Here is a 13,374-nt window from a genome sequence, read left to right on the forward strand (position 1 = left end):
TATATATACATTGCATTGCATTTATTATGTTGGCTTGACAATGTTTTGAAACATGCTAGCAACATGTTAGCAAGTGTTAAAACAAATGTGCTGACATTGTTAAAACATGCTAGCAAGATGCTAATGACTTAAAGTATGCTAGCAGTGTGCTAATGCAAGCTAGCAACAGGTTAAAATGCTAGAGAGATGTTGTTAACCTGTTTCTAGAATTTTAAAATGTTAAAGCATGTTATCAACATGCTAAAATGAGCTAAAAACATGTTTATTACCAAAAAATCTGACTTTATACAAAATGTAATTTCTCATTCCTTCCTTTTATTTTTGTTTTGAAATATTACATGGGCATGTTTTGACATGTTTGAGATTTACCGATTTGATTTACTCAAATGTTTGTTTAAAATTTTCCATAGTGTAGTCTGTTATCATCCCTTGATAGTAGTTCATGAGTCAATGTAGCTTATCAAAAAACAAAAAAAGCGCACCTACTGTCATCATCTTCTTGAGTTACAGCACAGGTGTCCTTTTGCAAGGTCTCATCGCTGCTTTCTGTTCAAATATAAATGTGGAGGGTTTCAATACTGCATTGTTATATCGATAATAATAGTGGTTTATTTCCACATTTGATCATAAATTGTCTTTAAGATACAATCCAGCTGTAATATTCAACTCATTTTTGAGACACGTGTGACCAGCCACTGCACTGCAGTGAAGGTACTGCATTGGAAGTTACACATTCATAGTTGCCACAGAGAAATGACCGACCTCCACGTGAATCTGTTTGTTGTCATCCCTTATCCATGCCAGACATCTCATCAACATGCTCTTCTGCCCGGTATTCTGTCAGCAAGATGGAGATTGGTTGTGCCCAATCAGGTGGCCACAGGTGCGAGCAGGGTTCAGGCAGCTCCCTGTGGGGCGAATGAGCTGAGATTATATCCAACTCCCTCTGCTCTCCATATGCAGTGTGTGACACCATGCATAATAAAGCGACGGAAAGCACAGATGCAGCACTCACTTTGACCAATGGCTGCTGAAGAACTGCTGAGGGAGGACCTTGTCAACTCTCCAGGGTTTCTCATAGTGAATATGGCAGTGCTGCATGGTGCTTTCCATTAAGTGCAATAACCAGACGATGCTTTAGGTATCTATATAAACAGATGTAATGATTTGTGGTGTAATGATTTAACTGCGATGCAGTCATTCCAGAGCCTCCATTTTGTGACATGAGAAACAAATGCCATTAAAAGTGCACTGATGGTGGCGTTTGGATAGGAAATGAAAGCCCTTAGGGCCAGACTGCTTTGATCAGAGGGATTTAACGGCTCTGAGGATCTGTGTCTGACACACACTCACAGCTGAGCAAGTCCTGCTTCAGTGACATGCCCTCCAGTTATTTGCAGAATTAAGGAGAAATTTACTCATTTCACTTACTTCAACAAACAAACAAACGCTTTTTACTTTTAATGGGACCACCCAGTCAAAAAAGTTTTTTTCGTAAGAAGGTGTGATCAAATAATGCTTCAGTTTTGCCATGCCTTCTTATTATAAGCATCTTTGGGAATTTATTAGACACATATTTGGGCTTGCTTCCCTATAGCACAAAAAAATGTGACAAACCACCATCTGCAGCTGTCAAATATTCCCATCTACTGTTCAAGCTGCCATCTATGTCATTATTAATTTCTGTGATTATGTATTTCCAAGACCCTCTACCTCAGTGATGTGGAAATGTACACTATACATTTTGTGTGCATACTAGAATAATAATATATTGTAAATTAATAATATATTGTACAAAATGTTACATATACAATTGGCTCTTTCTCTCTCCTCTCTCTATATTACAGTACATTATTATTATTATTATCATCATCATCATCATTCTAGAAAAACCTGCTATGGTCGGACCAGGTTGCTTGTTTTTCATGCAAGATCTGCCAGCACTGTAATGCTTAGATGGCATGTATAGCAGCAATTCTTTTTATACTCTGGTTTTATACTCTGCTTGTCAAAAATGAGTTAAGCTTCCTTTAATGCCTTAAGGAGATGACTAAAGTATTAGTCAATATTATGTATAAACTGAAAGTGCTTTAGCCACATACATTAGCGCCGCACTCTATGACTACGATGACAAACTCAAGTCAGATTATCAAAGACTAAATCCTCTCTCGCACCTTGTTAAAATTCACATATTCATGAGATCATGGCTGTCTAACTTTGATTTGATGACTCATAAAATGTTTGTGAATGTTTATTTAATTGTCTACAAAGCACTGTTGAAAAAGTGATCTGTTCCCTTTTTTTAAAATCCAGATATACAGTGTTCAAGCAGAAAGTCACACCGCTGATATTTGGTGTTTTTGAGGATTAGTGGCAGTATTTTGCTGATACTCTTTAAGGATGTACAGTATACCTTTCCCTATCAGTTACTGGCAGATGTTGGATTTTTACATTTATATTACCTTTGCCATCATCTAAAGCCGACTTTAAATGAATCTTACAAACACTAATAATTAAATAATACTGTTAAATATAATCTTTAGCAGTTCTCTTAGTGAATATCCATGAATATCATACCATATTACCGTTTTCAACCGTTAACGTTTTCAACTTCACTTGAAACACTTAAAGATTGATTTTAGTTTTTAGTGCATTTTTTTTTTTTTTACTGTACACTATATAGTACAGAATTTTGGCCGTTTATCACTTCCCAGGCATAACATTAAATAATTATTGACTTATTGGCATTGCTAATACTATTTATCCTATTGAGGAAGTGTTAAACTTTGAAGCCTATCCATTTGTTATAATGATACTTCAAATCATACATTGATTTAGTTTTGACCATTGTGCCTTAATGCCATTTCTAAATATAAAAGCTCCTAATGATTATTCATCCACCTTTCATTCTTTTGAAATGTGACTCAAAGCGTATTATTTCCTCTCTCTGCCTCCTTCCTTTTTGAGCTTTCTGAAAGGCCCTTAATTGTTTTGTTTGACACAGAATTGATGACAATAACATTCTGAATTCCTGATAACATGAAAGTCTTTCACTGTTCTACGGCAGCACATGCATCATTACTCTCACTAAACTATTCATTCCAAACCAGTGTAATCCTGAGGTTACTAGCATTTAGTTTCCTGTTGTTTCGTCTGTGTGGACTCTGCAAGAAGATATGAATGTTCGCCAGTCTTCATTATGAATGACTTTGCATTTCTGCTATCTATTTGTTCATCACCACACATCCATTGTCTCATTGTCTTATGTTTATCTGCCAAGGGAAAATGTGAATTCAGAGAGAAAACATGACAGAGAGATTATTTATTGAAGATAATTTAATGTTTTACAGTACTTATGAAATATCCATGTTGTCTCATCAGATACAGTGTTTAAAGGCAAAGGTACAGTATCTCCAGCAATATAGTAACATGTACATCAGATAGCCAAAATGGATTTATCGTATTTTACAAACTTTTTCTTCAGTGTGTGTTGGTGATGCGATGCCTTTTATTCATTACATGGAGTGTTTGAGTGTTTTTTTTTTTCTTCATGTACACATGAATATGTAGGCTAGTTATAAACTGAAACACTGGAGAAACACTTAAGGTCTTTCTCGATTTCTTCCTCTCCAGTCAAAATGTTTCACACAACCATTTGAGGGAATATATTGTTTTTCCTATGTCCTCAATATAACTTTCCATCCTGTTAGTTTTTCATAGAAAATAAAAAACCGTTCCTGAAGGACATCATACTTCAGTAAGTGACATCAATTTTGATGAGAAAATCAATAAGTATTAGTAATGGTTTGATCAGTTTTGTGATGTGTGATTATAAGTTGGTTTGTCTCTAAAATATTCCACAAAAATAAATAAATAAATAAAAATCCACCCAGATTTACTAATAGCTTGTGCCAGCACAAACCCTCTTTTGACATTTAAAAACTACGACAGGATTTACTAAAGACATGCAGTGACAAATTAGCCATGTAAAGGCGTGGATGCAGTTATTTTGCAGCTGACCTTAATGCATATGCATTTGTAGGAGTTTCTATTTCAAACGCAAAATGTATGGTAGGAGAGTATTTAAATAAATCTTGCAAAGTGTTTTACTAAGGTTTGCAGTAGTCAGTTCGCTGGTATTATTTAATGCCCCAAAAAGCATGTCTTAATCCATTTTGTGCTTGACATGGCTGCAATAGTTGCTAATTTGCATCGCTCTTGGTAGATAATGTTGGTCGTTATTGGAAATGATCTGGCTGCGTCTGTGTTCACATTCTACATTGTCAGTAGATCAGCGCTTTCATGGGATTGTGGTCTTTGCTAATTTGCCCCGTTTAGTAAATCTGGTCCTTAGTTTTTTGGATGTCAATGGTCACCAAAACTAATTGGTGGCCAGCATTCAAAATATCTTCTCTTGTCTTCCACAGAAGAAAGACATTTTGAAACAACACAAGGGTGTGTAAATGATGACAGAATTATGATTTTGGGGTGAAATATCCCTTTTAGTGCCTATGATTCACCAAATCGTATTTCTGAAAATATTGTATACCGTTTTATAGAAATGCTTTCTTAAATTACAACACAGCCATATTTTTGCAGAATTTACTGCATAGCAGGAATGACCCATGTGTATTTTTTTGTGCGGTTTCTTTGACCTGCCTAAATCCTTTTCCCAAATGAATCCTGTGGATTACCAACATGTTCAGCCACGTGTGCTGTGCATGCAGTTGGGCTAAATGTGCTGTACCCCAGTAGAGCAGATCCTCAGAACCTGCGTGCTTTCACCGAGCCTCCATTTCTCACAAATATCATCACACGCCTCAGTGCTCTTCTGTTTCTCTGCTTGGTGAAATAAAGGTGCGGTTTTGTGCTAAACAAGCCAACATGGGTTAGGGCTGTGACTTCAACAAAGAGAGAGAGAGAGAGAGAGAGAGAGAGAGACGGGAGGGAGGGGTGAGTGAGAAATTCAAGCACTGTTTAGTCCATTAGCATCTGTTATGTTGCTGTGCTGTAGGTGCTCAGAGAGGCTTTGCGTGGAAGCGTCCAACTAAGGCAAGTTCCGCACACATACACACGCTCAAGCACACATTCGTGCATGGAGAGCAGCTGTGTGTGATTTGGAGCTGTCCTTCAGCACCACAACACAATTGAACTCTCACATGGTGGGGTAGAGACAGACACAGAGAAAAAAGCTCGGAAACTTTCGCTCACTGTAGACTCCTGCGCGGCTCTGAGAAAAGAGCCTGTAAGTATGTTGATTTACTTTCAACTTAATTGATTTTAAATTAAATTAAATTATTCAGTGGAAGGAGAATTAAAGCGTTTTATTGTGCATTGAATGTTTCAGTGTTTTTTATATGTCGCATAATATAATGTTTGTATTTTTTATGAAGTTTTTGTTTTGTTTGAGGTGTGAGGGTTTTGTTTTTATAGAGGATATTTAATAGACTTGGTTAAAAGCTTTTTATTCCTACTGGGGTTGCCTCCTCATGTTTCATTGACTATTACTTCAAAGGAAGAATTTCTTGATGATTCAAACCTGTCGTGAGCTCTTTATCGGACTATAATGTCACTGTTTCAGTTCTATAGCTTGAATGTCTTTCTTACGTTCCCTAAAGGTCAAACATAGTGAAAGAGCAGGAGCTTTAAGTAGGTTAAACCACTGAATAATTCATGAACATTTTCACTGTTTTGGTCTAGTGTGAGCAAACCTTCCTCACGCAGTTTGAGTCCTGGGAATGGATGGTGAATTCACTGGACCCATCTCATTAAATAAGATTTCTCCAACATATCAGACTATATCCATCCTCTCTACCACTTTACGGCTTGCACAGCTATGCGCATGTTGATGCATCTCTCTGCTATTTAGTGTTTATGCATTTATAACGCTCACACTTGACAGACCTCAAACCGAGATCCTATACTTTGTCCCAATGCTCTAAACCACACATCTTTATATGTCCCTCTCTTTCTGTCTGACTTTTCTTCCCACCATCTCCATCGATATTACCGATCCACCCTGAGGCTGTAGGTGTTTGAGGGCTGAGGATGTTCCTTGTTGTTTATCTCTTCTCAGCAAGACTGCATGTGTAATGTTGTTTTTTGTGTTTCCAACAGAGTACAGTCGATTTGAAGCCAAAATCCATGATCTACGGGAGCAGATGATGAACAGTAGTATTAGTTCAGGCTCTGGCTCATTGCGGACTAGTCAGAAGAGGACCCTGTATGTCAGGTGAGCTTATCCTAATCACCACTAGTTACATTTGATCTTCCAAACATGCTTAGATCCTTAATCCTCAGAGATCAACACAGGAATGTGGCACTTCAGAATATGTAGTATATTCAGCACTTCATAGTGTATTCTATTATAGAGTTTATTGTTGTTATTATTTTAAATAGTTTAAATATATTAAATAATAAATTCTGTTTATATTATATAATTATATTATATATATAAAGCAATAGATGATCAGGATTGCTGTGTGAAACTGCTCCTGAAGTTTTGCTCTTATTTGGCTTTTGTTTGACTTTATTCTTTAGCTCTCAGGTTGCTGCTCGCTCTTATGTTTTAATAAGAACAGGTTTGACATTTTGAGTATTTGAATGCCCCTGGGCACTGGATTCTCTACACATGCATGCATGTTCACTGATTTAAAACCTAATGTGATTTTTCAGCTGTGTAGGTCACATTCAGCTCAACCCATAATATATGCATATTGTCCCTGCATATAATTATGTATGCGTTCTGAAAAATATCAGTCAAATTGGTCATCATAAGAGCAATTACATTATTTTAATTGACAGGAAATCTAATCTAAATTGAACTGAAAGACATAAAGCAGAACATTTAACATAGTAAGTGGATGTAATGAATGATTAATGGAAACAAACAGTGATGGAAAAAAATTTTCTTTAAAGTGAATGTTGCAGTGAGGCTGTTTGCTCAAGTTTGGTTTATTGCATACTTTTACATTTTAGGGTGTAGTTTGTGGCTGTTTCTGAAAGATTTATACTAACACAAGCTGTTGTGGCAATGTTAACATAGCTTTTGATTTTAGTTTTGATGGACACTTAAAATGATGCAAGGATGCAGGTAGAACTGCAGTCATCTTTGGCTTTATATATCCCGCGGCATGTTTGTGACACAGAGTCAAGGTTTACTAGGCCACTGGTGACATGTAGAGCCAGTGACGTTTATTGACTTTACATTTCCTTTTACCTTGTGCTAAGAAATTGTGTAATTAGGCCTTTTTCATGACTCAAGGAACATTTATCAGTGATATTTTCTAGTAAGTGCCTAGTCAATGCATTTAAAAATGTTTAGTTGTTCAACTGGCTGTCATAGCACAAATATAATTTTGACCTTTCTGAAAGAGACACCAGTTTTATGATCTGATATTACATTAAAACCTTATATCTACACAGATTGAGCTTTTAATCTTCGTTCTGCAGGCCCTTTACGATAATGACTTAATGTCTCCGCTTCATCTGTGCAAGGATACAAATGTAGCCTATTGCACCTCTAAGCAGATTAAAACTGCACAGAAATCATCTGCACCATTTGCTGAAGAGTTAAATAAAGGTTCTTTATGTGCTTGTGAGGGTTAAAGAAGGCTTTGGTATCTGTATGTTCATTATAGCCCCATAAGCTTCTCAGATGCCCTGGCTTCCTCCTGGAAGTGCTTCATTATTGATGAGGAAACAGAGATATGCTAGTCAAGAGTTTGGACAGCTAGTTACTTCAGCTCCAGTTCTCTTAAATGCACACGCACACATGCACAGAACAGCAGTGGCCTACTTAACGTCTCAGGAAATCTGTCTGTGGGCAAATGAGTTAGGAAGACTGGCTTTGTAAGATGAAAAAAAAATTACTTTGGCATAAGAGAATGGTTTCAATGTCTTTATAGTATTTTAATATTCATAGAATCCCATGTGTGCATAGTCTAGAGGCTTTTCTTGCTGTTGCATCTGATTTATTCAGCTTTTTTTAAAGAAAAGGTTTCATTCTCCCCCTGAAAATCATAATTTTGTTTGACATGCCCCATTTTTACTTTCCCTTTGACCTTTAAAATAAAGGCTGTTCCCTTTCAGTCGGTCACTCTCGACGTCACGTCGGTGACCGACGAATTGGGAATCTCGCTAGAGAGACCAATCTACTTTGAGTGTAAACAAAACGAGCCAATGCCCATTGGCATGCGATGATTGCATCCAGCTGCCGCTGATCGCAGCACGAGTATAAATAGGCAGCAGATGCAACGAATACTCAGCTTTTCGCTTCGGAGCCGAGCGGTGTTATCGTTCTGCTCCTGCCAAGCTTCGTGATTCTGAATGAGTCCGCTCTCAAAGGAACTTCTTGTGCGGGTGTTACAGCGCGACAGCGGGTTGGTCAACCTTCGTTGAGTGGGTGAAAACTACAGGCTGCACTACCCCCTGTAGTGTTGCGGCGGCCATCTCCCCAGTGTGCTTCAGCACATCTAAAAGAGCAATCCTAAAAGAGAAGACGCGTCTTTTTAAAGATGGCATTTCACCCGTGCGTTTCTGGATGCAGTCATACTTGGCGCCGGGTGATGGTCACGATCGCTGCCTCACGTGCCTGGTCATTAAGCACGCTGAAGTGGCGTTCGTGGAGTCATGTTCCAATTGCAAGAAGATGACCATCTCGGAGTTGTGGATCAGGCTCCACTACCTCAAAAGGGGTGGAGTTCCGGTGGCTCTGCCACGATCTAGTTCTCTTCCTGGCAGAAGTCAGTGGAGGACTACTTCTGGCAGTAGCTCGGGCGGTTTGAGGATCACAGTGGCGCCAAACCCTCCGAGGAACCAACCTCCCAGGGACCGCCACTCCTCTTGCACTTCGCAGCCAGCCGAGCTCCCGAAGGAACGTGCTGGGCCGTCTACAAAGAGCATACCAGCCGTATCCTTTAGGGCTCCTCCCGACGATCGGATGTTGATCGCTGCATCCGAGCCGCCGAGAGGGTAGGGCTCGAGTGGAAACCTCCACCGCGTCCCGAGCCCTCGAGGTTGGATGACTGGTTTCTCGGGGTGGCCCGCACTGGTTCTCAGTGCCCCACTCCGGTGCCATTCTTCCTGGAGGTGCATGAGGAGCTCACTAGGTCGTGGATGGCACCTTTTACTGCCAGAAGCCGGCCTAGTGGTTCCTCCTCCCTCACCGCCCTTGATGGTGGAGCAGCCAAGGGGTATACAGAGATCCCCCCGGTGGAGCGGTCGGTAGCGATGCAGTTGTGTCCTGGTACTGCTTCCACCTGACGGGGCAAACCGGCCCTTCCCTCCCGGGCCTGTAAGCACTCGTCTGGTCTGACCGGCGGTGCTTATGCGGCTTGTGGAGAGGCTGCTTCCACCCTGCACTCCACGTCAGGCGCCAGGCCCTCACTCGCTGAATCCTTGAGAACCGATAGAGGGCTGGGTTCCATACCCCGAGCCCTCGAGGTTGGATGACTGGTTTCTCGGGGTGGCCCGCACTGGTTCTCAGTGCCCCACTCCGGTGCCATTCTTCCTGGAGGTGCATGAGGAGCTCACTAGGTCGTGGATGGCACCTTTTACTGCCAGAATCCAGCCTAGTAGTTCCTCCTCCCTCACCACCCTCGAAGATGGAGCAGCCAAGGGGTATACGGAGATCCCCCCCATGGAGTGGTCGGTAGCGATGCAGTTGTGTCCTGGTACCTCTTCCCTCCCGGGCCTGTAAGCACTCGTCTGGTCTGACCGGCGGTGCTTATGCGGCTTGTGGAGAGGTTGCCTCCACCCTGCACGCCATGGCGTTACTGCAGGTCCACCAGGCACTGAAGGACCTGCACGAAGGTGCTCACGATCCGGAAGTTCTGAAAGAACTCCGAACCGCAACTGACCCCGCACTCCGAGCAACGAAGGTCACGGCGAGTTTCCACGCTTGTGGTCCTGGAGCTGCATCTCTGGCTGTGTCTGGCCGACATGAGGGACGCCGACAAAGTTCGGTTCCTTAATGCCCCTGTGTCCCAGACAGGCTTTTTCAGTGACGCAGTCGAGAGCGTCGCCCAGCAGTCCTCGGCTGCACAGAAGCAGACTGAGGCGATTCGACATACCCTGCCCCGGCGGGCATCTGCTGCCTCCACCGCTCCCGCGCCACAGCAGCCTCCAACTAAGCATCCGCCCCGCCCATCTCAGCCCCCGCCAAACCTGGCGGCAAGCGGAAGAGCAAGAGGCCCTGAGACAGGCAACCCAGAGATGGAGGGATTTGCTCTTCGGGAGATGGTGAACGCGCCACTCCCTCCCCCGGAGGAGGGCCGGGCGGAGAATCTTTTGTTTTGTTTTATCCCACCACTGACCTCTCGGTCGATGGTACCCAAACACTCAACAAAAGAGCAATTTCCTCTATTTCTGGGTCTCAAGAGGGCATGGAGAGCTGTGGATGGTCCAGAGCCGGATCACACTCATCCTCCTCTGTCACCAGCGAGCAGCAGCGGACGGTTCGAGAGTGTCATCAAAGGCCCAACTCACGCACCCTCTGCCCAACCTTGGAACCAGGTAAGTGTTACACCGCACACTTAGACTCCGCTTCGGTTGGTCCACGAGCTGCCCGAGCCGGGTCCCTGCGTTCCACCTCGCTGCCCCACTGCGGGTACATCGGTGGTTCTGCTGGTCCTGCTTGTATGGTATCTGGAAGCCTGGCTAGCGCTGTCCAGTCTGTCTTGCTGGCTCCTTCGGACCATCAGACTCGGCTACGCGATTCAGTTCACCCGGCATCCCCCCAAGTTCAGGGGCATCCACTTCACATCAGTGAAGGCGGCCGATGCTCCTCTCTTGCGTGCAGAGATCGCAGTCCTACTGGCGAAGGATGCGATAGAGCCGGTCCCTGCAGCCGATATGAAGACGGAGTTTTACAGCCCCTACTTCATTGTACCCAAGAAAGGCGGTGGGTTACGACCGATCTTGGACCTGCGTGTCTTGAACCGGGCCCTTCACAGGCTACAGTTCAAGATGTTAACGCAGAAACACATCTTAACTGGGCCCTTCACCGGTTACCGTTCAAGATGTTAACGCAGAAACACATCTTCGGGTGCATCCGTCCCCGAGATTGGTTTGCAGCGATCGACCTGAAGGACGCGTGCTTTCATGTCTCAATCCTTCCGTGCCACAGACCTTTTCTGTGGTTTGCGTTCAAGGGACGGGCATATCAGTACAAGGTCCTGCCCTTCGGGCTGTCCCTGTCCCCACGTGTCTTCACGAAAGTTGCGGAGGGGGCTCATGTTCCCCTGAGAGAGCAGGGTGTTCGCATCCTCAACTATCTCGACAACTGGCTCATACTAGCACAGTCTCGGGATCAGTTGTGCGAGCACAGGGATTTGGTCCCCAGGCACCTCAGCCTGTTGGGCCTTCAGGTCAATTGGGAAAAAAGCAAACTCTCCCTGATGCAGAGGATCTCTTTTCTCGGTATGGAGTTGGATTCGGTCGAACAGACAGCACGCCTCACAGGGGAACGTGCTCAGTCAGTGTTGAGCTGCTTGAATTCGTTTAAAGGCAGGACGGCGGTCTCACTGAAACAATTTCAGAGGCTCCTGGGGCATATGGCAGCTGCTGCGGCAGTTACGCTACTGGGGCTGCTTCACATGAGACCGCTTCAGCAGTGGCTCATGGCAGAGTCCCAAGGTGGGCGTGGCAGCGCAGCACTCACCGGGTCCAAGTCACACCGGCCTGCCGCCAAACGTTCACCCCATGGTCAGACCTCACGTTTCTTCGGGCAGGAGTGCCCCTAGAACAGGTCCCGAGGCATGCTGTGGTACACACGAATGCCTCCACCACCGGCTGGGGGGCCACGTACAACGGGCAAGCAGTCTCAGGGGACGGGTCCACAACTGCACTGGCACATCAGCTGCCTAGAGTTGCTACCAGTACGCCTTGCCTTGAACTGTCTCAGAGGGCGCTTACTAGGCAAGCACGTGCTGGTCCGCACGGACAACACTGCGTCCGTTGCGTACATCAACCGACAAGGTGGTCTGTGCTCCCGTCGTATGTCGCAACTCGCCCGACACCACCTCCTCTGCAGTCAGAAGCATCTGAGGTCGCTTCGTGCCGTTCACATTCCGGGCAGCCGACGAGCTGTCTCGAGCTGCGCTCCCCGGAGAATGGAGACTCCATCCCCGCAACTCGCCCGACACCACCTCCTCTGCAGTCAGAAGCATCTGAGGTCGCTTCGTGCCGTTCACATTCCGGGCCTGAATAACAGTGCAGCCGACGAGCTGTCACAAGCTGCGCTCCCCGGAGAATGGAGACTCCATCCCCGGACGGTCCAGCTGATTTGGAGACATTTCGGAGTCGCTCAGGTAGACCTGTTTGCCTCTCCAGAGACCTCTCACTGCCAGCTGTTCTACTCCTTGACCGAGGGAACACTCTGCATGGACGCGCTGGCCTCGGGTCCTATGCAAATATGCGTTTCCCCCAGTGAGCCTTCTTGCACAGACACTGTGCAAAGTCAGGGAGGGCGAGGAGCCAGCCCCTCCCTGGCAGATTCCTCTGAGGAAATATCTTCTGACTCAGAGACGGGGCACCCTGTGGCACCTGCATCCAGACCTCTGGAAACTTCATGTCTGGTCCCTGGTCGGGACTCGGAGGTTCTAGGTGACCTACCCCAAGAGGTAGTTGACACCATCACTTCGGCGAGAGCACAGTCTACGAGACACGCTTACGCCTTGAAGTGGAACCTGTTCGTCGAGTGGTGTTCCTCTCATCGAGAGGACCCTCGATGATGTCCGATCAGAGTCCTGCGCACCTTCTTGCAGTAAGGGTTGGAGCGAAGGCTGTCTCCCTCCACTTTTAAAGTTTACGTCGCTGCTATTTCAGCTAACCACAACCCCATAGAGGGGAGAACGGTGGGGAAGCACGACCTGGTCATCAGGTTCCTCAGGGGGGCGAGAAGGCTGGACCCTCCTCGACCTCCCTCCATACCTTCTTGGGACCTGTGTCTGGTGCTAGAAGCACTACAGCGGGTCCCATTTGAGCCTTTGCAATCAATTGTGCTGAAGTTTCTTTCAATGAAGAATGCTTCTGATTGCATTGGCCTCCATCAAGAGGGTAGGGGACCTGCAAGCATTTTCGGTTGACGATTCGTGCCTAGAGTTCGGGCCTGCTGACTCCCAGGTAATCCTGAGACCCTGGCCCGGCTACATGCCCAAGGTTCCCACTACTCCCTTCAGGGATCAGGTGGTGAGCCTGCAAGCGCTGCCCCCGGAGGAGGCAGACCCAGCCCTAGCTTTGCCTTGTCCCGTCCAAGCCTTGCGATGCTACGTAGACCGGACGCAAAGCTTTAGGATCTCAGACCAGCTCTTTGTCTGTCACGGAGGCCGGCAGAAGGGGAATGCCGTCTCTAAGCAGAGGATGGCCCACTGG

At 45.1% G+C, this 13,374-nt stretch overlaps 1 protein-coding gene across 1 annotated transcript in view; it reads left to right on the plus strand.

Annotated features, from left to right (window-relative positions):
- Positions 1–13,374, plus strand: part of LOC107692362 (disks large homolog 1-like) — a 152,881-nt gene that overhangs the window by 121,574 nt on the left and 17,933 nt on the right. The window contains 1 exon segment of the mRNA XM_016491361.1: positions 6,118–6,232. Within this exon segment, the coding sequence (XP_016346847.1) occupies positions 6,118–6,232 (115 nt within the window).

This window comes from Sinocyclocheilus anshuiensis, unplaced genomic scaffold (assembly GCF_001515605.1).
Source record: "Sinocyclocheilus anshuiensis isolate Anshui unplaced genomic scaffold, SAMN03320099.WGS_v1.1 scaffold70, whole genome shotgun sequence".
NCBI lineage: Eukaryota > Metazoa > Chordata > Actinopteri > Cypriniformes > Cyprinidae > Sinocyclocheilus > Sinocyclocheilus anshuiensis.